This window comes from Danio rerio, chromosome 23, assembly GCF_049306965.1.
Source record: "Danio rerio strain Tuebingen ecotype United States chromosome 23, GRCz12tu, whole genome shotgun sequence".
Lineage (NCBI taxonomy): Eukaryota > Metazoa > Chordata > Actinopteri > Cypriniformes > Danionidae > Danio > Danio rerio.
The window spans coordinates 44,229,735-44,254,000 of NC_133198.1; the positions used below are offsets into that span (position 1 = coordinate 44,229,735).

At 37.6% G+C, this 24,266-nt stretch overlaps 1 protein-coding gene across 9 annotated transcripts in view; it reads left to right on the plus strand.

Annotated features, from left to right (window-relative positions):
• The first annotated feature begins 576 nt into the window (after positions 1-576).
• The window catches only part of reps2 (RALBP1 associated Eps domain containing 2), a 101,360-nt gene continuing 77,670 nt past the window's right edge, over positions 577-24,266 (plus strand). For all 9 annotated transcript variants that reach the window (XR_012398720.1, XR_012398721.1, XR_012398722.1 and 6 more), the window contains exon 1: positions 577-830. Coding sequence is in view for 6 of the 9 variants with exons in the window: in XM_005162411.6 (XP_005162468.4) it covers positions 660-830 (171 nt within the window). In the remaining 3 variants the exon portion in view is untranslated. The remainder of the gene's footprint in view (positions 831-24,266) is intronic.

The following is a 24,266-nucleotide window of genomic DNA, read 5'->3' on the forward strand; positions in this document are numbered from 1 at the left end:
CTGCAGATATGTTGAGGCAAGTTGGAGCTAAAATCTGGACTTAGTTTGGGCACCCCTGTTCTAAACTGTTTAAACAATACATTTGAGCACTCCAGATAGATAGATAGATAGATAGATAGATAGATAGATAGATAGATAGATAGATAGATAGATAGATAGATAGATAGATAGATAGATAGATAGATAGATAGATTTGGAAGTAAATAGTGATATGTTAACTGTCAGTATACTGTAAAGAATAACAATAGCCTATATGATACATGATACAATAAGGATGTTTATCAATAAAAATAACATTAATATATACATAATAACATAAATAACATACAATGAACACAGAATTAATTATAAATGCAATGTCTATAAATCTTGAACATTACTCGTTGCTTAATTAAACCTTTCTTTCTTTAATGTAGGCCTACGTCTTTGTAATGTACACATAGGCTATAATATGTGTGTGTAATAAAAAAAATGGTCCTCTTATAAATATTTAAGCAGGTGTGTGCAGTTTTGTGTGGTTATTTGGCGCCTCCGTGCGGTCAGAAGTGATACTGGGAGTATCAGCAGTGTGTGTGCGTGTGTGTGTGAGCACCGCAGAGCAGACGCACAGAGGCCGCTTGTCAGGTCTGGACGCCCGGCGGCTGCGGCTCGGGGCGGGGATGGATCCGGGATCCGCCGGTGGGACCTTCATGTCCCTGAGCGACACCGAGCAGAGATGTTACTCCGGGCTGTACGCGCTCTGTCAGCCCGACAGCAGCGGCATACCGGCGGCGGGGAAAGTGGCGGAGCTGTTCCGGGCGTCGCAGCTGCCGGCCGAGACGCTGCACCAGGTGAGCGGACACGCATTTCACCGCCGCCCCGCAGAGGAGCGCGTGTGCCGGGGAGCGGGTTCACACTCCCGCCGGGGATGGGTGTACAGTATAGGGCTCTCATAACTACATGTACAGTATGGGGCTCTGATATACGCATGGCTCTGGTTCATGAGTATACAGTTTGGGGCTCTAATTCATGGTTGTTTGGGGCTATCATTTCTGGCTGCATAGTAGGCTATATCAAATATAATGTACAGTATATATAATTGTACAATGAATGTACAGTGAAAAACAATAGTTTTCTTAAATTATGTTATTAAGGAGCATTTATTAAGTATGAATGTGCGAATATAAAACCATCTTTGCCTCAATGGGTGTACAGTATGTAGCTCTGGTTTATGGGTGTATATTAGTGGCTCTGGTATCTGAGTGTACAGTATGGAGCTCTGGTTTATGGGTGTACATTATGGGGCTCTGGTATCTGAGTGTACAGTATGGGGCTCTGATATTTACAAGTACACTTTGGCGCTCTGATAGCTGGTCTTACAGCGTGGGCTATGAGATCTGGGTGTACAGTGTGGGGCTCTAATGTCTGGTTATACAGTATGGGCTCTGATATTATTGAGGTAAAGCTGGTTTTTTGTTTATAGATTCAGACTTTCTCCTTAATAATATAATTTCAGAAAACTATTCTTCGTAAACTTTAAATTTTAAAAATCATTTTAGCCTCCAATGGCAGTTAAATCGGTCTAATGTTGTTTTAAAGTCATACTAACATGTGATTTCAGACCGAATATTCAAAGTACTATGGTAAACAATATAGGGATCATGTCACAAGTTGTTAATGAACGAATGTGCGAATATAAAACCAACTTTACCTCAATTCCGAGATCTGGTTGTACAGTATGGGGCTCTGATTCATGTGTGCACAGTATGGACTCTCATATGTGTATGTGCAGTATGGCACTCTGATATGTACATGGCTCTGGTTCATGTGTGTACAGTATGGGGCTCTAATGTCTGGTTATACAGTATGGGGCTCTGATTCATGTGTGTACAATATAGCACTCTGATATCTACATGACTCTGGGTCACATGTGTACAGAATGGGGCTCTGATATCTCTGTGAACAGTATGGGGCTCTGATATCGACATGGCTCTGGGTCACGGGTGTACAGTATGGGGCTCTAATGTCTGGTTATACAGTATGCAGGGATCAACAATAAGGACTGCCGATGGCCCAGGGCCAGTGTGCGAGGCGCTTGGGACAGTTGACAGGATTGTTACTGGCCCGATCTGTGCTGCCTTGTCACTAAAGTTCAATTTGCCTGGACTATTTGTCAATTGCGTATGAATACAGTCCTAGAATCGAGTAACAGTTTGTGCTTTTAAGCTTTTAAATGCTACCTTCTCTGTGATGTCATAAACACCATATTGCTTTTCGGTTGCTCTTATCTGATTTCATGTTGTAAGCATGTCGTGTTTTGCAACCTGGTAAAAGCAGCACAGCGAAGTGACGGCAACATCAAATATACTTTGGAACAGCGCGACGATTTGCTCATTATACATTCATTAACATTTTTAAAATATTTAAAGTCTAGATTCAAACAAATTTTTAACACTATATTTAAAACATGTGGCTAAGAAATAGCTATTAGATTTTATTATTATTATTATTATTATTTTATTTTTTGGTGAATATATTGGCAGGGCAAGTAAAAATCTGAACCGCTGGCCCAATTGGGCTAGTAGAAAAAATCCTTAGCATTGAACCCTGGTATGGGCTCTGATATCTGGGTGGACAGTATGGGGCTCTGATATCTACATGGCTCTGGTTCATGTGTGTACAGTATGCGGCTCTAATGTCTGGTTATACATTAAGGGCTCTGGTTCATGTGTGTACAGTCAGTGGCAGCGTGAAGAGTAAAGTTGAGAGACCTGCTTGTACCTTGAGGGAATTGATTGTACAGTTATGGACAGTAATATTATAGTGCTCTGAGGTGAATGAGTGCCATATTCATATATTGTAATATTGATGTTGGGTGAGGCAGTGGGTAGCATGTTAGCCTCAAAGCAAGAAGGTTGCTGGTTCCAGCTCAGTTGGCGTTTCTGTGTGGAGTTTGCATGTTCTCCCTGCATTCGCGCGGGTTTCCTCCGGGTGCTCCGGTTTCCCCAACAGTCCAAAGACATGCGGTACAGGTGAATTGGGTAGGCTAAATTGTCCTTAGTGTGTGTGTGTGAATGAGTTTGTGTGGATTTTTCAAAGAGATGGGTTGCGGCTGGAAGGGCATCCGCTGTGTAAAAAAAACCTGCTGGATAAGTTGGCGGTTCATTCCACTGTGGTGAGCCCGAATTAATAAAGGAACTAAGCCATCAAGAAAATGAATGAATGAATATTGATGTTGTTGTCCATGATGAAACCATTTGAAGAAAATGTCCATGCAATCACTTTTTTTTTTTTTTGCAAGCAAACTGTATTGAGCATGTTTTCAAACTATTCCATAGCTGTAACAAGGGGCAAATCATTCATAACTTAAGCTTTAAAAAGCTGCCATATGATTATTTATCAATATATTAACGTTTTGGCTTATCAGAAGCTATGGAAATTAAAAACGTAAAACAGGAAATGTGTTAGGACCATTGTTATTGTTTACATCCCTCAAAATGGCCTATAATATACAATTGTAAGCCTACTTTAACTATTAGTTTATTTGTTAGAGTTTATAATTAAAAGAGGAGAAAAAATCAAATATATTCATTTACGAAAATTAACATTTTTGGGTGAACTATCCCTTTAAGAATTAAAAATCAAATGCTATGGAAGTCAATACTGACAGTTTTCCAGCATTCTTCAAAACATCTTCTTTTGTGTTTAACAGAAGAATGAAAGTGTAGGATGAGTAAATGATGACAGAATTAAACTTTTTGGGTGAACTATCCCTTTAAGAATCAGAAAACAAATGGTACAGAAGTCGATGGTTACAGGTTTCCAGCATTCTTCAAAATATCTTCTTTTGTGTTTAACAAAAGAAAGATACTCGAACTGGTTAGGCGTAAATGATGACGAAATTAACTTTTTTTGAGTGAACTATCCTCTTAAGAGTTAGAAAACTAATGCTATAAAAGTTAATGGTTACAGGCTTACAGCATTCTTCAAAATATCTTCTTTTGTGTTCAACAGAAGAATGAAACTCACACTGGTTAGGCGTAAATGATGATGGAATGAACGTTTTTGAGTGAACTATCCCTTTAAGAATTAGAAAACTAATGCTATAAAAGTCAATGGTTACATCTTTCCAGCATTCTTCAAAACATCTTCTTTTGTGTTCAACAGAACAATGAAATGTAGGATGAGTAAATGATGACAGAATTAAAAAAAATTTAGTGAACTGTCAATTTAAGAATTTGAAATCAAATGCTATGGAAGTCAGTGGTTACAGGTTTCCAGCATTCTTCAAAATATCCTCTTTTGTGTTTAACAGAAGAAACATACTCACAGTGATAAGGTGTAAATGATGACAAAATTACCATTTTTGGGTGAACTATCCCTTTAAGAATAAAAAACTCAAATGCTATGGAAGTTAATGGAAATTAAAAACGTAAAACAGGAAATATGTTAGGACCATTGTTATTGTTTACATCCTTCAAAATGGCCTATAATGTAGAATTGTGAGCCTACTTTAATTAGCAGTTTATTTGTTAGAGTTTATAATTAAAATAGAAGAAAAAATCAAATATATTCACTAAATTTTCTTTAACTTAGTCTTAGTGATGCTTATTCTCAGGAGAACATGCAAACTCCACACAGAAATGCCGACTGGCCCAGCCGGGACTCGAAGCAGCAACCTTCTTGCTCTGAGACTAAAGTGCTAACCACTGAGCCACTGTGCTGCCCTTGCCTTATTTAATGAGTTCATTTGAAACTTTCCCTCTTTACAATCATCAGTGTCAGCAGTGAGTGTGTCCTGCTGACGTTTGATTACAGGTTTAGTAGGACAGTAAACACTCAGATGTGTGTGTGTGTCATTGGACACGTCAGGAGTCAGGTGGATGTGTTTACTTCAGTCAGTCTCACTGGTTTATGGGTGGTGTTCAGAAACTGACTCTCAGTCTGGACATGTCAGTGCTGAATATATATATTGTATAACAGGGCTGTCAGTCGCTGTGTGTGTACAGTATATACTGTGTATGTGTATATCCATTGTGGTGGACTTAACCCTCATGTTGACTTGCAGGTCAAAATCTGGACATGATGTTTATTTTGTCTTGACATTTGATGAACTTTTCTGAAAAAAGTGTGTGTGTGTGTGTGTGTGTATGTGTGTGTGTGCGCGTGTTTAGATGGCAGGAAGGGTGCTGCCTCATTCACACACAGATAACACTTAGCTAAGGACTGACTCACAGAATCCAAAATAACTTCACTTCAGCATCACTGAACAACACGCGTTCCTGCAGTTGCAGAATCACTTCAGTTTTGTATTTCATTTGGTTTGTTTTTAGAATAGTTCAACTTCGCTAATGTTAATCACAATTTTTTTGTGATACAGATCTGTGTGCATAAAATTTTGAACATTCATTTATTCATTCATTTTTTTTGGCTTAGTCCCTTATTTATCAGTGGTCGCCACAGCGGAATGAATCGCCAACTATTCCAGCATATGGTTTACACAGCGGATGCCCTTCCAGGTGCAGATTTTTGGGTGAACTATCCCTTTCAGAGTTAAAAAACAAATGCTATGGAAGTCAATGCTGACAGTTTCTTCAAAACATCTTCTTTTGTGTTTAACAGAAGAATGAAAGTGTAGGATGAGTAAATGATGACAGAATTTACATTTTTGGGTGAACTATCCCTTTAAGAATTAGAAAACAAATGGTACAGAAGTCGATGGTTACAGGTTTCCAGCATTCTTTAAAATATCTTCTTTTGTGTTTAACAAAAGAAAGATACTCGCACTGGTTAGGCGTAAATGATGACGAAATTAACATTTTTGAGTGAACTATCCTCTTAAGAGTTAGAAAACTAATGCTATAAAAGTTAATGGTTACAGGCTTACAGCATTCTTCAAAATATCTTCTTTTGTGTTCAACAGAACAATGAAGTGTAGGATAAGTAAATGATGACAGAATTAAAATTTTTGGGTGAACTGTCAATTTAAGAATTTGAAATCAAATGCTATGGAAGTCAATGGTTACTTGTTTCCAGCATTCTTCAAAATATCTTCTTTTGTGTTCAGCAGAAGAAAGATACTCACACTGATTTGGCGTAAATGATGATGAAATAAACATTTTTGGGTGAACTATCCCTTTAAGAATTAAAAAATCAAATGCTATGGAAGTTAATGGTTACAGGCTTACAGCATTCTTCAAAATATCTTCTTTTATGTTCAACAGAACAATGAAGTGTAGGATAAGTAAATGATGACAGAATTAAAATTTTTGGGTGAACTGTCAATTTAAGAATTTGAAATCAAATGCTATGGAAGTCAATGGTTACTTGTTTCCAGCATTCTTCAAAATATCTTCTTTTGTGTTCAGCAGAAGAAAGATACTCACACTGATTTGGCGTAAATGATGATGAAATAAACATTTTCGGGTGAACTATCCCTTTAAGAATTAAAAAATCAAATGCTATGGAAGTTAATGGTTACAGGCTTACAGCATTCTTCAAAATATCTTCTTTTGTGTTCAACAGAACAATGAAGTGTAGGATAAGTAAATGATGACAGAATTAAAATTTTTGGGTGAACTGTCAATTTAAGAATTTGAAATCAAATGCTATGGAAGTCAATGGTTACTTGTTTCCAGCATTCTTCAAAATATCTTCTTTTGTGTTCAGCAGAAGAAAGATACTCACACTGATTTGGCGTAAATGATGATGAAATAAACATTTTCGGGTGAACTATCCCTTTAAGAATTAAAAAATCAAATGCTATGGATGTTAATGGTTACAGGCTTCCAGCATTCTTCAAGTGTTTAACAGAAGAATGAAACACACTGGTTAGGCATAAATGATGACGAAATTAACATTTTTGAGTGAACTATCCCTTTAAGAATTAGAATACTAACGCTATGGAAGTCAGTGGGTACTTGTTTCCAGCATTCTTCAAAACATCTTCTTTTGTGTTCAACAGAACAATGAAATGTAGGATGAGTAAATGATGACAGAATAAATTTTTTTTTTAGTGAACTGTCCCTTTAAGAATTTGAAAACAAATGCTATGAACGTCAGTGATTTTGGGCAGGATTCCAGTAATCTTTAAACATCGTCTTTTGTGCTCAATAGAAGAAAGATATTCACACTGGTTTGGAGTAAAGGATGACAGAATTATTATTTTTTTTCAAGATTTAATTTTGGCCTTTATTAGATAGGACAGTATTGAGAGGAAGCGAAGCTTGAGAGAGGGGGGGAAATGTCCTTGAGCCGGGATTCGAACTCGGGACGCCCTGACGTGCTACTGCACCATATGTCGGTGCTCTAACCACAAGGCCAGGGGTATGGAACCTATGTCTCTGGAGCCACATGTGACTCTTTGACCAACAATATGAGTCTCTCCAGCTGACTCCCTTCAGTAAAAAATTAAAACTGACGCTAAAAAATCCTATAAAAAGTTAAAAAGTTTCCTATTGAAAATACAATTAAAATGAAAATTTTAAAGTAAAACTTTTTATTGTATATTTTTACAGCAAAATGAATAAGAATAAAACTAAAAGGACTTTTAATGCGCATGTCCAGCGCTGTGGATTAACTTGAATCGGACACCAACAAAAGTTATGCAACTAAGGGCCTACTCACGCTATGCCATCCGTACCGTGCCCAGGCCCGTTTCCTGGATCGTTTGAGAAGTGTGAGTGCGCTGAATCGGGCTCAAGCACGGTTCACTTGGCCGGCCCTAGCCCGGTTGGAAGAGGTGTGCCTGAGCGCGGTTCACTTATAAATCCATATGAAACAGCACTGTAAAAGTCACGTCTCGCTTTCAGTTTCGGGCTTTGGCGCATTTTGCACTCACACACAAGCGTACCGCACCAAAGCCCAAGTGAACCGCGCTCAGGCACACCTCTTCCAACCGGGCTAGGGCCGGCCAAGTGAACCGTGCTTGAGCCCGATTCAGCGCACTCACACTTCTCAAACGAACGATTGCGCACGTAAATTCAAACAACATTTTTGAGTGTTGATGGCGAATATAAACAAAAAATCTATAAATTCTCCTTACTACATGGACTTACTCAACATGTGATGCTTGTATATTAGGGGTGTCAAAATTAATTGTTTCTTCGGTGCACCGCAATGCAGGCGCGGACAATTTGGTATCGGTTCAGTAATAATCATAACCGGTTATGCACTGACGTCATTTATCTTCTATGCGCATTTGTCGTGAGGGAGGTGAGCGCGGGTCTTTACAACACTTAGGAGACAAATCAGGGCCGGCCCGTGGCATAGACAGTATAGGCAAATGCCAAGGGCGCTGTACATCCAGGGGGAACCAGAAATGAGCGCGGTTAAGTTGGTTTTGTTTTCGATACTCCTGACACATTCAGTGATAGATATCACAGGGATAGATATACAATAACTCAAAAACCTCTTACCCTAAAAAGATCTAAAGTGTGTTTCCTACAAAAAGACAAAGCTGGTTACGTTTCACTGCTGTCTTTTTCTTTTTTTATTCGCTCGACATTACGACCATTACGACATTCGACATTACTGCTCCGTTTAAGCCCTCGCATTATACGTTTAGCCGGGAGAGCTCGCGCTGAGCAAAGCTCTCAGTAAGGGACCGTCAGAAAAGTGCTTCTTATTTTTTATTTTTTTATTTTTTTCGTTTTGCTCCTCTCAGCGCGAGCTCTCCTGGCTAAACACATATTGCAAGGGCTTAAGTGTGTTTGTGTGTGTTTGTTTGTTTTGTGCTGTCTATGTTTGTGTATGTGTGTGAATGAGAGACAGTGTGGTGCTGTGTGTCTGTGTGTTTATACAGACAGCTTGTTATAGCCTCCCTCCAAAATACAACACTGTGTATGGAAAGCATCGTCAATGCACCGTGATATCGAATTGAACCTAATCGATGGCATGATAATCGTAACCGAACCGAACCGTAAGACCAGTATAGGTTCACACCTCTATTATATATCCCCAATGGCTCTTTAAAAAAATGCATTTGCCAAAAGGTTCCTGACCCCTGCACTAGGCTATTGTGGTTTAAAAGTTATCTGACTAGTAGGAGGCAATGTGTATTCTATAATGGAAGTTATTCGGAGGTGAAAGAGTTGCAATGTGGTGTGCCTCAAGGAAGTTGTTTAGGACCATTGTTATTTTCTATTTTTACCAATGATCTTCCTCTGGTTTTAAAGCAAGCAAGGGAAGTTATGTACGCAGATGATACAACATTATATTTACCAGCGGCATCGATAGAAAAATTATCTGCTTATTTAGATGAGGAGTTACAATTAGTGGTAAAGTGGGTACAGAATAATAAGATGATTTTAAATTTAACAAAAACCAAAAGTATTGTGTTTGGATCAAACTTTCAATTTAAATGTAAACCACAGTTAAATTTGTCTGTAATGAGTGTGCCTATTGAACAGGTAGAGGAAATTAAGCTTCTTGGAGTTCTTCTTGATAGTAGGTTAAAGTGGTCAAAACAGATTGATAAAATGGTAATAGTTATGGGGAGAGGTTTATCAATTATTAAGAGATGTGTTGAATTTTTACCACACTACTGTATTTCTCAAATTGTTCAGGCAATTGTTCTTTCTTATCTAGACTACTGTCCAATGGTATGGTCGAGTGCATCAAGTAAAGACTTAGATAAATTACAGTTAGTCCAGAATAGAGCGGCACGACTCATTTTACACTGCAATAGAAGAGTTAATATTATGAAAATGCATAAAACTTTAGGTTGGTTATTGGTGAAGGATAGGGTCATTGTTTCTCTGCTGTGTTTTATAAGAAATATTTCTGTGTTAAAAGTTCCAAGTGTATTGTACTGTCAACTTTTGTATAGTAATGTTAGTCATCATTTTAACACCAGGCATGCATTAAAAGGAAATTTTTTGCTTCCCATTTCAAAAACTAATGCAAAGCAACGTACCGTGATGTATAGAGGAATGAAAATATGGAATGAATTGCCGTCAGACATTACATGCTTTGTAACAAGTAAAAGGAGGTTTAAAAAATCATTTAAAAAATATTTAATGGAACAATATTAAGTGGATTGTTGATTTGGATGTTATGTATGAATTTTGTATTTTAATGTTTTTATTAGTCTTTGTTGTTGTGTATTAATGTAATTTTGTGTTATGTTCGATGGACCCCAGGAAGAATAGCCACTACCTTGGTAGTGGCTAATGGGGATCCTGATAAATAAAAAAATAAAATTGTGCCGACAAGGATAACAGAGTTAACATTTTAGGTGAACTATCCCTTTAAGAATTTGAGAGTGTATTTAAGTGAAGTTTATTCATAAACTAATTTCGAGAGGATCACGTGCTTATGATTTATCACGGACCTAAGCTCCTATAAATAACCACAGTTTTCAATTCACTTTATCTTCGTTTGGAAGAAACCCCCCTCCTCCCCTTTTCCTCCTCTTTTACCTCTGACTGGGCGACACGGCGGCCCAGTGGTTAGCACTGCGAGCCCCACAGCAAGATCACCGCCAGCCCTGTCCCCCCAGGACCGGTGGGTGTTTCTGTGAGGAGTTTATATGTTCTCCCCGTATCCGCGTGGGTTTTCCCCGGGCGCTCCGGTTTCCTCCCACCATCCAAAGACATTCAATATACATAAAACCAAGCATTTATCTAACCCTTGTGTTCCCTTAGCTACAGCAGCGGGGGAGTTCTAAGATCCACCGAGCTCAGGCTCCCCTCTTGCTCTGCCAAACGGGAGGAAGCCCCGGACTCGAGGTGTCCTTGAGCTCGGGGCTCTCTCCCGGGACAGCATGCCAAACAAGCTTTTATAAATCATCAGCTAAGTGTGAACTCTTGAAATGGAGCATATCTTCTCTTTAAAACAGTCATAAATGTCCCCAGTCTTTTCAACAGTAGGATATGCTGATGATGATGATCTCTTAAGATCTTTGCTTTCTGGCTGATGCCGCAGGACCGTATTTCACACAGACACACATAATCTTGTGTAAACATAAACAAAGGCAGGCTGTGTCAGGGATGAAGTGTGTCTCAGCGGGATCTGGCCGCGCTGCAGTTTCTGGGAGATTCATCTCATTGTGTTCCTGCACAGACAGGAAGTCCAGCATGTCCTTCTGCTCTGTTTCCTGTTCGTTTGCCCTCGCTTGGCAACCCATGCTAAATTCAGCCCTGACAGATAGACAAACACACACACACACCCATGCATGCAGACACAGCGGGGAAAATAAGTATTGAACACGTCATGTTTTTTTTCTTGGGAATATTATTTCTAAAGGAGCTGTTGACATGGAATTGAAGCAGATTTTGGTAAAAGGCCAAACAATACGAACATAAAAATTAAACAAAACACATCTGAAACATGAGTTATGTGTAATGACAATGAAAAGACACAAGGAGAAAGTCCTGAACTACTAAATCGTATTTAATTCTTTCTATAAAAGGTGAAGGCAGCTTTAAGACGTCTCTGATATAGAGAACGAAGTCACATGCGTTGCTCAGGTGTGAGTTTTCCACAGACTTCGACAGAGTGTCAAAATCTTGATGGTTCTGTGGGTCTCGTCTATCAAATCTGAGCTTTATTTTGAATTCTCTATCGGATTCAAATCAGGTGATTGACTGGGCCATTCTACAGCTTGATTTTCTTTCTTTGAAAGCATTTGAGAGTCTCCTTGGCTGTGTTTTGGATCATTGTCTTGCTGAAATGTCCACTGTGGTTTCATCTTCATCCTCCTGCTAATGTAGATGTTGGACTGAAGCAGCTGATGTTCATTTACACTGAGGAAGGGCAGAGGGTTGCTGAAGAGCTACTGATAGATTTCAAGTGCTGTCTGGGCTTTCACCGACTTCCTACACTTTTCTTTCTTCATGTGAATACCTTTTCCCCTGCGTCATTTCATTATATTACACATTTGTAAAAGAATTAGATTTGTTTTAATTCAAATATATATATTCCTATATATTTATTTGTGGATTGGTTGTTATCAACAAAATTTCAAGTCAACGGCACCTTTAGAAATAAGTCGTCTGAGAAAAATGGTGACGTTTTCAATACTTATTTTCCCCGCTGTTTGTTTGGAACATTTTACACACATAGACAATCCTGGTAATTTTTGGATGGTTATACGCATACTATTCACAGTGAGCGTCTGTCTTTCTGTCAATTGACAAGGCTGGACACTGAGAGCGCACTTCCACTATGCTATCTGAACCGTGCCCAGGCGTGTTTCCCAGTTCATTTGAGAAGTGTGAGTGCTTTTAATCGGGCTCTAATTCTGAACCGGTTGGAAGAGGTGTGCCAGAGCGTGGTTTACTTGGGCTTTGGTGCGGTACGCTTGTAGTGTGAGTGCAGAGCGCGCCTGAGCCTGAAACTGAAGACGAGACATCACTTTTAAGCAGGGCTTAAAAACAAAAACAAATCCATTTGGTTCACTCCGAGCAGAATTTATAATTGATATTTTTTCTTTTCTGTTCTCGCTTATTAAACAAAAAATTCCGAAAACGCTTTTTTAGAAAAAAGTAAAACGGTTCAGAAGGTTATTTTATTACAAAGTTAAAGTCAATAGTGAGTGAGTGGTAGCGAGAGGCAGCTGTGAGATGCAGACGAGAGTGTGTGTGTGTGTGTGTGTGTGTGTGTGTGTGTGTGTGTGTGTGTGTGTGTGTGTGTGTGTGTGTGAAGGGAAATAGAGCAGGCTTTGTTACTCTCTGGAGTCTGTCATCAGTCTTATGCGTTATCCTGGTGTGAGCAACTTACTGTACTGGACCAGTGCTTTTCTGCTGGAGGAATACAATCACACGAATGAGAGTCCAAGTTCTTTAGTGTTTCGATGACATGAAGTGACACAGGTTCATTAGACAGGCTTGTTAGAAATACACGCTTCAGCCTACATTCTTGTAAAAACTGCAAAAACTACTTAAATATTTAACTGCAGTTTCAGAGTTCAAACACTAGGGGCAGTATGACGACAACTATTTTTGTTCCTTTTCACACTAGCGATATTTACAGGGACAGATTAATGATTCATTTCATTTTACTTTGACTTAGTCCCTTATTCATCAGGTCGTCACAGCAGAATGAACCACCAACTATTCCGGCATATGTTTTTTACGCAGCAGATGCCCACACTTCTGCACTCATACACTACGGCCAATTTAATTTATTCAATTTACCTATACACGTCTGTGGGGGAAACTGGAGGAAACCCGGAGGAAACCCTCGCCAACATGGGGAGAACATGCAAACTCTACACAGAAATGCCAACTGACCCAGCTGGGACTCAAACCAGTGACCTTCTTGCTGTGAGGTGACAGTGCTAACCACTGATAAACCGTGACACCCTATTATTAATGAATAAAGGACTTTTTTTATGTAGTTCTTTGCAGAACCACCAAATAAATACCACAAAACAAATTAACTCTGTGTATGAGTTGTAATCAAATACATTTGCATCACCTGTCTGTCTCCATAACAACTTTTCTGGTGTGGTCAGTTTGCTTGAAGGCTCACGATATAGGTGTTGTGCTTGTACTACAGAGCGCTCCGGTTTGAGAGTCACGAAAGAGATCAAAAAGCAATGTAAAATCAAGGTAAATTGATGTGTTCGCGGTGCACTTTTCTTGCACTCTATGTTTGTTTTTGAAAACACTATTGGTTGGGTTGTTAGCAAGGTGATCTGTACAACAAGCCTTCATGTACCCTGTGTAACGTATTTTAGATTCGCAAAAATGTCGACAGCGCCCTCTAGTGGATGTGTCATCTGTAACGTGCAACGAAACATACCTGGAGGACTTATTGTAGTAGATAGTTCACTCAAATATTGTATATTCACTCACTGTTTACTCAAGCATTGAGTTAATTTTCATTTTTGGGTGAACTATGCCTTTAAGAGCCAAGATACAGTGTTACAGGAAGCCCAGAACATTCATTCATTCATTTTCCTTCGGCTCAGTCCCTGATTATCAGGGGTTGCAACAGTGGAATGACCCGCCATCTATTCCAGCATATGCTTTACGCAGTGGATGCCCTTCAAGCTGCAACCCAGCAATGGGAAACACCCATACACTTTGCACTCACACACTACGGACAATTTGGTTTATTTAATTCACCCATACATGTGTTTGGACTGTGGGGGAAACTGGAGCACCCGGAGAAAACCCATGCCAACATGGGAAGAACATGCAAACTCCACATAGAAATGCCAACTGGCCCAGCTGGGACTCAAACCAGTGACCTTCTTTCTGTAAGGCCACACCACTGAGTCACAGTTCCAGAACAGTGCATTACAATAATTAAGAACATTATATTTCCCTCATGGAAATTTGATTTAATCAAAGATATTAAAACATGAACTTTACCATCGTTGATTGATTGTCGTTGACATGATTTGTGGCACCTTCACAAGTGAGCATGAAACCTGGGGTACGCAAAGTTTTTGTGCGTACGCAGCATTGATCCATGATGCCCCTGGGGTGATTGTAAGAAAGTGTTTTTAGTTAACTACGAATACAGCCGCACTGTCTGAGCTCCATCTTTGCATCTGCACTTGAGGACGATTACAGCAGCTCGCCATGTTGATCAGCGGCTGCACAGGTGTCCTGTAGACTTAGCTGAATCAGTCTCTTGTGGGATTTACACCAACTTTAGGTCTCCATCTGTCTCCAGCACAGGAGTTAAGACATGTCCACCACTTATCATAGAGTCTATATACAGTTGAAGTCAGAATTATTAGCCCCCTTTTGATTTTTATTTTCATTTTTAAATATTTCCTAAATTATGTTTAACAGAGCAAGGACATTTTTACAGTATGTCTGATAATATTTTTTCTTCTGGAGAAAGTTTTATTTGTTTTATTTTGGCTAGAATAAAAGCAGTTATTAATTAAAAAAAAAGATTTTTGGGACAACATTATTAGCCCCTTTAAGCTAATTTTTCTTTCGATAGTCTACAGAACAAACTATTGTTATACAATAACTTGCCTAATTACCCTAACCTGCCTAGTTCACCTTATTAACCTAGTTAAGCCTTTAAATGTCACTTTAAGCTGTATAGGAGTGTCTTGAAAAATATCTAGTCAAATATTATTTACTATCATCATGACAAAGATAAAATAAGTCCGATTATTAGAAATAAGTTTTTAAAACTATTATGCTTAGAAATGTGCTAAAACAATCTTCTCTCCATTAAACAGAAATTGGGGAAAAAAATAAACAGGGGGGCTAATAATACAGGGGGGCTAATAATTCTGACTTCAACTGTATACATGTATATATATATGTATATATATATATATATATATATATATATATATATATATATATATATATATATATATATATATATATGTATATATATAAGTATATATATATATTATGTGTGTGTATATCTATATATATATATATATATATATATATATATATATATATATATATATATATATATATATATATATATTAGGGATGTAACTGTATTGTAAATACCGTCATACCGCAATATTAATTTTTTTCGATATTACCGAAGTCGCATGACTCGGTAAAACTATAGGTCTTCTGAGAAAATTTGCTCAGGCGAATGAAGCGAACGGGAGGTAGCGAAAACTACAATTCCCATCAGCCCATGCTTGACCATCATCCCTTGCGGTCTGTTGTCGCTACAGATCCAGTAATGCGGAAATGGAGTGTGCTGCTAGAAGCGGCGATGAAAAAGAGCTGGAAAACTCGAAAGCGGGTGTTGTCGCCGCGCGCGTACTGAATAGCGGTGTTGTCGCGCAAGTTCTTATCAGCTGTGTTGTCGCGCGAGTTCTTATCAGCTGTGTTGTCGCGCGAGTTCTTATCAGCTGTGTTGTCGCGCGCGTACTGAATAGCGGTGTTGTCAGCACACTGTTCAGATTGATGCAGACATGAGACCTCTATCTTACTCATGGTTTGTCCTCTCAAGTGGGGGAAAGACAATGCACAACGTTACCCAGTGCTGTCAACCTGGGCCAAGTCATATCTCTCTTGTCCCAGAAACCTCAGTCCCAAAAAAAAAGGGTTTTTTTCTGTTGCAGGGGACATTGTAAATGCCCAGAGATACCAGCTTTTACCAGATTATATTTATATGATAATTTTCCTTTAAACCCATCTCTATCTAAGTTAGTGAGTGATTAAATGTTGAATGTGATGAGTTTTCAACAATACTAAATTGAAACTTTATTTTTTTTACATGGTTTAAAATTTTTTTGTTAATAAAATTGAAGTTCCTGTTTCAAAGCTTACAGATAGATGACTAATTTGTATGTCATTGACACTTTTGGCACTTTTTTGGAGTATTTTAATAAATTTTGTTTTTTCCTGTAAATGAATTAATAAATACCGTACCGTGACATTCATACCGAGGTATTACCGTACCGTGAAATTCTGATACCGTTACATCCTTAATATATATATCACTTCATTTCAGCATAGCATCTGGATTCCTTAGAATACACACACACACACACACACACACACATGAAGCTCGTTCCTCAGACGCAGTCATCCGTCCTGTACCAGACCAACCTGTTTAACAGCAGCCCGAGTCTCTGTCAGCTGCTTCCCACAATCCCCTGGGTCATCTGCCTATCTGTAGACTTTTTGGAGATCTACCTTTCTGCAGATTTGAGTTGCAGCCCTTGTCAAACACACCTGCCTGTAATTATCAAGTGCTCTTCGGGTCCTAATAAATTGGTTCATGTGAACTAATTCAGCTGAACTCTGCAGTAAGGTTTATCTCCAGCAACAAGGTTGAACACGCCTGATGTAGATTGTATCAAATCAGCTGAACATAGAAAAAGTTCTAGTAAATTAAAACTGCTTCAGTCCAGTTTTCAGAGTTGAAGTTCAGTTTAGTTCAGTTAATTATTTTTTTCAACCGTTTTTCTGATGTCGGGTCGTTGGGGCAGCAGTCTTAGGAAAGAACTCCAAACTTCCCTCTCCCCAGTCACTTCCTTCAGCTCCTCCAGGGGGATCCCGAGGCGTTCCCAGGCCAGCCGAGAGACATATTCCCTCCAGCATGTCCTAGGTCTTTCCCGAGGCCTCCTCCCGGTTGGACATGCGTGGAACACCTCCCTAGGTAGGCGTCCACGAGGCATCTGAAACAGATGCCTGAGCCTGAGCTTGTATCTGAGATCTTGTCCTTTTGTTTATGTCCCAAAGCTCATGACCATAGGTGAGAGTAGGAACGTAGATTGACCGGTAAATCTAGAGCTTTGCCTTTCGGCTCAGCTCCTTCTTTACCACAACGGACTGGTACGTTGACTGCATTACTGCTGCCTCTGAACTGATCCACCTGTCAATCTCACGTTCCATCCTTCCTTCACTCGTGAACAAAAGATACTTGAAGAGATACTTGATACAAGAGATACTTGAAATTCTCCACCTGGTGTAAGGACTTTGCTCCAGCCTGGAGATGGCAAACCACCTTTTTCCAGTGGAGCACCATGGCCTTGAACTTGGAGGTGCTGTTTCTCATCCCAGCAGCGTCACACTTGGCAGCAAACCACCACAGTTCATGCTGAAGGTCCATGTCCGATAAAGCCAACAGAACGACATCTTATGCGACTAACGGAGATAAAATCCTGTTGTCCCCGAACAGGACCCCCTCCAGCCCAAGGCTGCGCTAAGATATTCCATCCATAAAAATGATGAACAGAATTGATGACAAAGGGCAGCCCTGCCGGAGCCCAACATGCACTGGAAACAAGTCTGACTTACTGCCGGCAATGCAAACTATACTCCTACTTTGTTCATACAAGGACCAGACGGCCCTTAACAGAGCGCATCTGACCCCATACTCCCAGAGCACCCTCCACAGAATGCCACATCAGTTCAGTGTAATATAAATGATGGAAAATCTTTTTTTACATTGTCTTTAGGGATGTAACGGTATCAGAATTTCACGGTACGATAATACCTCGGTATGAATGGCACGGTACGGTATTTATTGAATAATTTACAGGAAAAACAAAACTAATGAAAAGACTCGACAAAAGTGCCAAAAGTGTTTATTTACCTTAGCGCTGAACATATCAATGACATACAAATTAGCCATCTATCTGTAAGTTTCGAAACAGGAACTTCAATTTATCAATTTTAATAACAAAAAACTATTAAACCATATAAAAAAAATAAAGTTTCAATTTAGTATTGTTGAAAACTCATCACATTCAACATTTAATCACTCACTCACTCACTTAGATAGAGATGGGTTTTTAAGGAAAATTATCATATAACTATAATCTGGTAAAAGCTGGGATCTCTGGGCATTTACAATGTCCCCTGCAACAGAAAAAAACCCTCTCATTTGGGACTGAGGTTTCTGGGACAGAGATATGACTTAGCCAAGGTTGACAGCAGTGGGTAACGTTGTGCATTGTCTTTTCACCACTTGAGAGGACAAGCCATGAGTGAGATAGAGGTCTCTTTGCGGTACAAGTCAATGTCTGCATCAATCTGAACAGTGTGCTGTGTTCTGCAGTCCCCATGACTGTATTCCCCAACTTATGTTTCACCACAGTCTGGCAGTGCCTGCATACTGTTTTTGTCTTTGTCTGTCACCTTTTCTCCTTTTCGTATCTTTTTAGAGAGAAACCGAAATGCTTCCACACATCCGATTTAAAACCCGCTTTAGGTTCGATCATTTCCAGCTCTTTTTCTTCCCCGCTACAAGCAGCACACTCCATTTCCGCATTACTGGATCTGTAGTGACAACAGACCGCAAAGGATGATGGCCACGCCTAGGCGGATGGGAACTGTAGTTCCCGCTACCTCCCGTTCGCTTCATTCGCCTAAGCGAGCTTTTTATCAGAAATATAGTTTTATTGAGTCATGCACCTACGGTAATATTGAAAAAAATTACTATTGCGGTATGACAGTATTTACAATATTGTTGCATCCTTAATTGTCTTGTTTTCAGAAAAATCAAAAATCAGCCAAAAGGGTAAGCAAAATATTCTTGTTTTTGCTTTGAAATAATTATTTTGCTTACCCCACTGCCAGATTATTTAGCTTGTTTTAAGGAAAAATTCACTTAATTTTGACTCAGTAAATTGCATACTAGTTAGTGATGCGCGCATGGTGGTTCTATCCGCAGGGGCTCCGCATTTCTGTTTTGTTTTGTTTTACCTGGTTTCTGTAACCATTCTTCTCCGGACTTGAATCCTGTTTTTGTGGTCCACTCCGCTTCACATCTGAAGTCCATTGGCATACGTAGCGAGTTACTGAGCAAACTGGTAACACCGGAAATGTATTCTACACTACCTGAAAAAAGTCTTGTCGTCAATCCCAGTTGTAAGATTAACAAATAATAACTTGAGATTAGTTGATCATTTGGAAAAGTAGCAGAAGACCTATTGAAACCAGCATGGACCCAAGATTGTCACAGAAATCAGTCAAGTTTGGTGAAGGAAAAACCATGGTTTGGGGTAACTATCAGTATGGGGGCGTGCGAGAGATCTGAAGAGTGGATGGCAACATCAACAGCCTGAGGTATCAAGACATTTGTGCTGCCCATTACATTACAAACCACAGGAGAGGGCAAATTCTTCAGCAGGATAGCGCTCCTTCTCATACTTCAGCCTCCACATCAAAGCTCCTGAGGGTCAAGGTGCTCCAGGATTGGCCAACCCAGACACCAGACATGAACATTATTGAGCATTGGGGTAAGATGGAGGAGGAGGCATTGAAGATGAATCTAAAAAACTCTGGGAGTCTTGTAAACACTTTCTTTGCCATTCCAGATGACTTTATTAATCAGTGATTTGAGTCATTGCAGAGATGTATGGATGCAGTCCTCCAAGCTCATGATGGAGTCAGACACAATATTCATTCTGTTTCCTCTGCAGCATGACTTTATAATCTATACTGGACATTATTACTGTTAAGTGACAAGACTTTTGTCTAAGCAAAGTCAGACTTTACTGTCCTAATGAAATCATTAATAATCAAGGCATGGTCATATTTTATTGTGGTAAAATAAGCGCGATCTATATTCAAGCCACTCATATAAGCCACTTCTGTCTTTTGTTGTTCCTAAAACTTGGATAGACGACAAGACTTTTGTCAGGTAGTGTACTAGCTGGATGAGTTTTTGACCTTGGATGGAGGTAAAGCTATTGTAGGAGACTTCAAACATTAAAAATAGCCCAATAAGGCACTTTTAAAAGCTTTTTTTCATTTTTTATTCAATTCTGAATGCCACTGCTCGGTGTCTGTTGCTGGGCTGACACACACTGGTGCTTTATTCAACACGCTAACACAATAAACGTTATCTGGCGGTAAAAATAATCATTTAACGGGTGTGTCATGTGAAGTGATGTCTGTTGGCGGGGGGATAAAAACTGTTTTGGCGTTTGCACATTAGTGTTCAGTCGCTGTGAAATCTCCTCTCAGCCCCAGATGGAGGAAACAGAAGGTACATGATCTGAGTTTGATCCGGTGCTGGATTTAATGCCGCTTCCTGTCTTTACGGGTTTGTTTAATCAATGGTTTGGTGTATTTGGGAGCTTTGCTGGGGTATATTATGGAAGTATTTATTTAGAAGTTTGTAAAAGTGCTTCCATACTGGACAATTGAAGTGGGAGATGACCTTCTGGCATTTGTATTTTATTGTTGTTTAGTCACTTAATGCGTTAATAAAATGTTTGAAAATTAATCTTTTAAATACATTTGAATCATTGAATGTGGTCATAGTAATAATACTCTTAAAAATTTATTTATGTTAAATGTTAATATTTTTTTTCTTAAATTATTAGGAATTTACTATGGGAGAAAATTGACCAACTCCTCCTCTTAAGGCTTTATTGCTCTGACCAGAAAACTTCAGCCAGATCTTTAGACTAGTCTGACTCAAGTTGCTATATCTTTTTGAACTGATCTGGCTTCCAGTTTTCCAGAAACTGACCCGGAAATCTCCCATTGACTTAACATTGGATAAAACTTTTACGCATTGTAACTTTGAAAGAGAAATTCTTAGAAACATGTGAGCTACCACAATTGAAGAGGATGCCAAGCTGTGTAAATCAATATATTAAACTGGGGTGTAAGTTTAAGCCATGTGGTGCAAGAGTGCCCCAAATGTGCCTATTGACCTACAATGGTAAAGAAAATTTCATTTAAAACATAGACTCAAAAACCCATTGACTTAGCATTGGACAAACTCCCCTTACTGGCTCTTTACCCTCAACACCCCCCTTCTTACCACCCACCACCTTGTTACCACCCCCCCCCCCCACCACCACAACCACCAGTACTTCACCTTATTATTATTATTATTATTATTATTATTATTATTTATTTATATTCTTTTCGGCGTAGTCCCTTTATTAATCAGAGGTCGCCACAGCGGAATGAACCGCTAATTTATCCAGCATATATTTTATAGGGAGAACATGTCATCTCTGCAGAGAAATACCAACTAACCCAGCCAATAATTCATAATATTATTATTACTATTTCAAGATTTATTTATTATTATTTTTATTATTACAAGAAGTATTTATTATTATTATTATTATTATTAGTTATTATTAATATTAATATTATTATAATGTTATTATGATTATTAATATTTTTACAAGATTTATTATTTATTATTGTTATCATTATTATTATTACAAGATGTATTAATTATTATTAATATTATTTTAATAATAATGTTATTAATATTGCAAGGTTTATTATTATTATTATTATTATTATTACAAGATTTATTATTTATTATTTTATTACAAGACTTATTATTTACTTTATTATTATTATTATTATTATTATTATAATTTTAATAATATAATTTGTACAAAATTTATTATTTTATTATTTGTTTATTTATTATTATTATTATTATTATTACAATATTTTTAATAATAATAATATTATTATTATATTATTTATTATCATTATTATTACAAGATTTATTATTATAATTTTAATAATATTATTATTACAATATTTATTATTTTATTTATTTATGTATTTAATATTATTATTATTACTAATTTTATTATTATTATTATTATTGTTATTATTAATATTATTATTATTATTGTCATTATTATCAATAATATTATTGTGAGTTTTGTTTATTTTTTGTTTGTCCGTTATTAGATAATTCATTAAACAATTAAGATAAAAATCTTTGGATATGGTTGGAAATAAAATTTAATTGTAAATGTGTTTTGTGTGAAAGTTATTGTTTTAATTGCAGTTATTGATAAAACAATCACCTCCTTTCAAAAAGCCAACCATGGCAGATAAATGTCCTAAATAAGAGTAAACAACGGTGTTTCGTTTGTCTGAGGAACCAGCTCCATCCACCTCTTATATTCCAGCATCCCATAGGCCAACATAAAGAGGGTTTCTAACCTACTTTATTATCCTCACCCCCAAATGCACATTTACAGAATAAGATTATCTGTGCTTTGTGAGGATCAGGAGAATACAGGTCAGGCTTGAGTAATACTGTGGTCATGTGATTAAATCTACTCACACACACTTTGGTTTTCATATACTACCAAGGACATCACATAAACTTGCATTGTTTATATATATATATATATATATATATATATATATATATATATATATATATATATATATATATATATATATATATATATATATATATATATATATATATGTACAGTTGAAGTCAGAATTATTAGCCCCCCTGTATTATTAGCGCCCCTGTTTATTTTTTTCCCCAATTTCTGTTTAATGGAGGGAAGATTGTTTCAGCACATTACTAAGCATAATAGTTTTAAAAACTTATTTCTAATAACAGATTTATTTTATCTTTGTCATGATGACAGTAAATAATATTTTACTAGATATTTTTCAAGACACTTCTATACAGCTTAAAGTGACATTTAAAGGCTTCACTAGGTTAAATAGGTTAACTTGGCAGGTTAGGGTAATTAGGCAAGTTATTGTATAACGATTTGTTCTGTAGACTATCGGAAAAAAAAATAGCTTAAAGGGGCTAATAATTTTGTCCCAAAAATGGTGTTTAAAAAATTAATAACTGCTTGTATTCTAGCCGAAATAAAACACATAAGACTTTCTCCAGAAGAAATAAATATTATCAGACATACTGTGAAAATTTCCTTACTCTGTTAAACATCATTTGGGAAATATTTAAAAAAGAAAAGAAAATCAAAAGGGGGTTAATAATTCTAACTTCAACAGTATATATATATATATATATATATATATATATATATATATATATATATATATATATATATATATATATATATAATATTAGTGCTGTCAATCGATTAAAAAAAAAACTAATTAATCACACCTTTTAAAAAAATTAATCGCGATTAATCGCATTTAAAATACTGAAACTTGTAATTTTGGCTATTCAAATGTAAAATTAATGTAAACGCAAGACAAAAACTATTTAAATTTAAAATATAATTGTTTAATAGAATTTTTGTTTAACTTGTAACACAGATTTCTTCATGTAAACAACATAACCACAATAAATCAAGATCCTGGCTTGACAGCCATATTTATTACAGAAATTAAAACACAGGCATGTTAATGACATTTGAATTTCAAAACAATCAATGCCAATAAAAAAAAACAAAACATTGATATCCATGTTGGATTCTAAATGGACTGCAAAATAATGCCAAAATACAGGCATTACAGATATGGAAAATGGAAATTATAATAATAAACTATTGAATACAAACTGTTGCACACATTGTAAAGTTTTATTGCTGTGAGTTGAGAACATTAATTATTGAGTAGAAACAATTTTGCTTAATCCTCCTTTACATTCATCCAGTTGCTAAGACTAGGAGTATCCCGCAAATGCACAGAGACTCCCGGATGCCCGCAAATGAATGATAATCTCTTGCAAAACGATTGTTATATACATTGCACACCCCTCTCCCCCGCATCCCTCCTCTTCAGGTATGTCGCACACAGCTCACCCCTGCCGTCCTTCAGGTACGTCTCGCGCGCACACACCCCTTCTCAGATACGTCGCTCACTCCACCCCTGACACCCCTCAACGAGCCTGACACAGACACACAGACACACAGACAGACACACACACAACGCGCAGGAGCCACTCCCTTCAGATTCAACACGCATGATCGCGTTCATCAAATTTGCTTAAACTAACTGTCCTAAAGTATTACTGTATTTCACAAGAATTCTGACACAACAACGCGAAGCATACGCTTTCGTTGTGTTTAACGAGGAAACACGCTAAACATGGAGGGCTCATGCTGAAAGGCAGAGTAATGCCCTGTCTTTGACAGCATGTGACTTCACCAGAGACTTTCT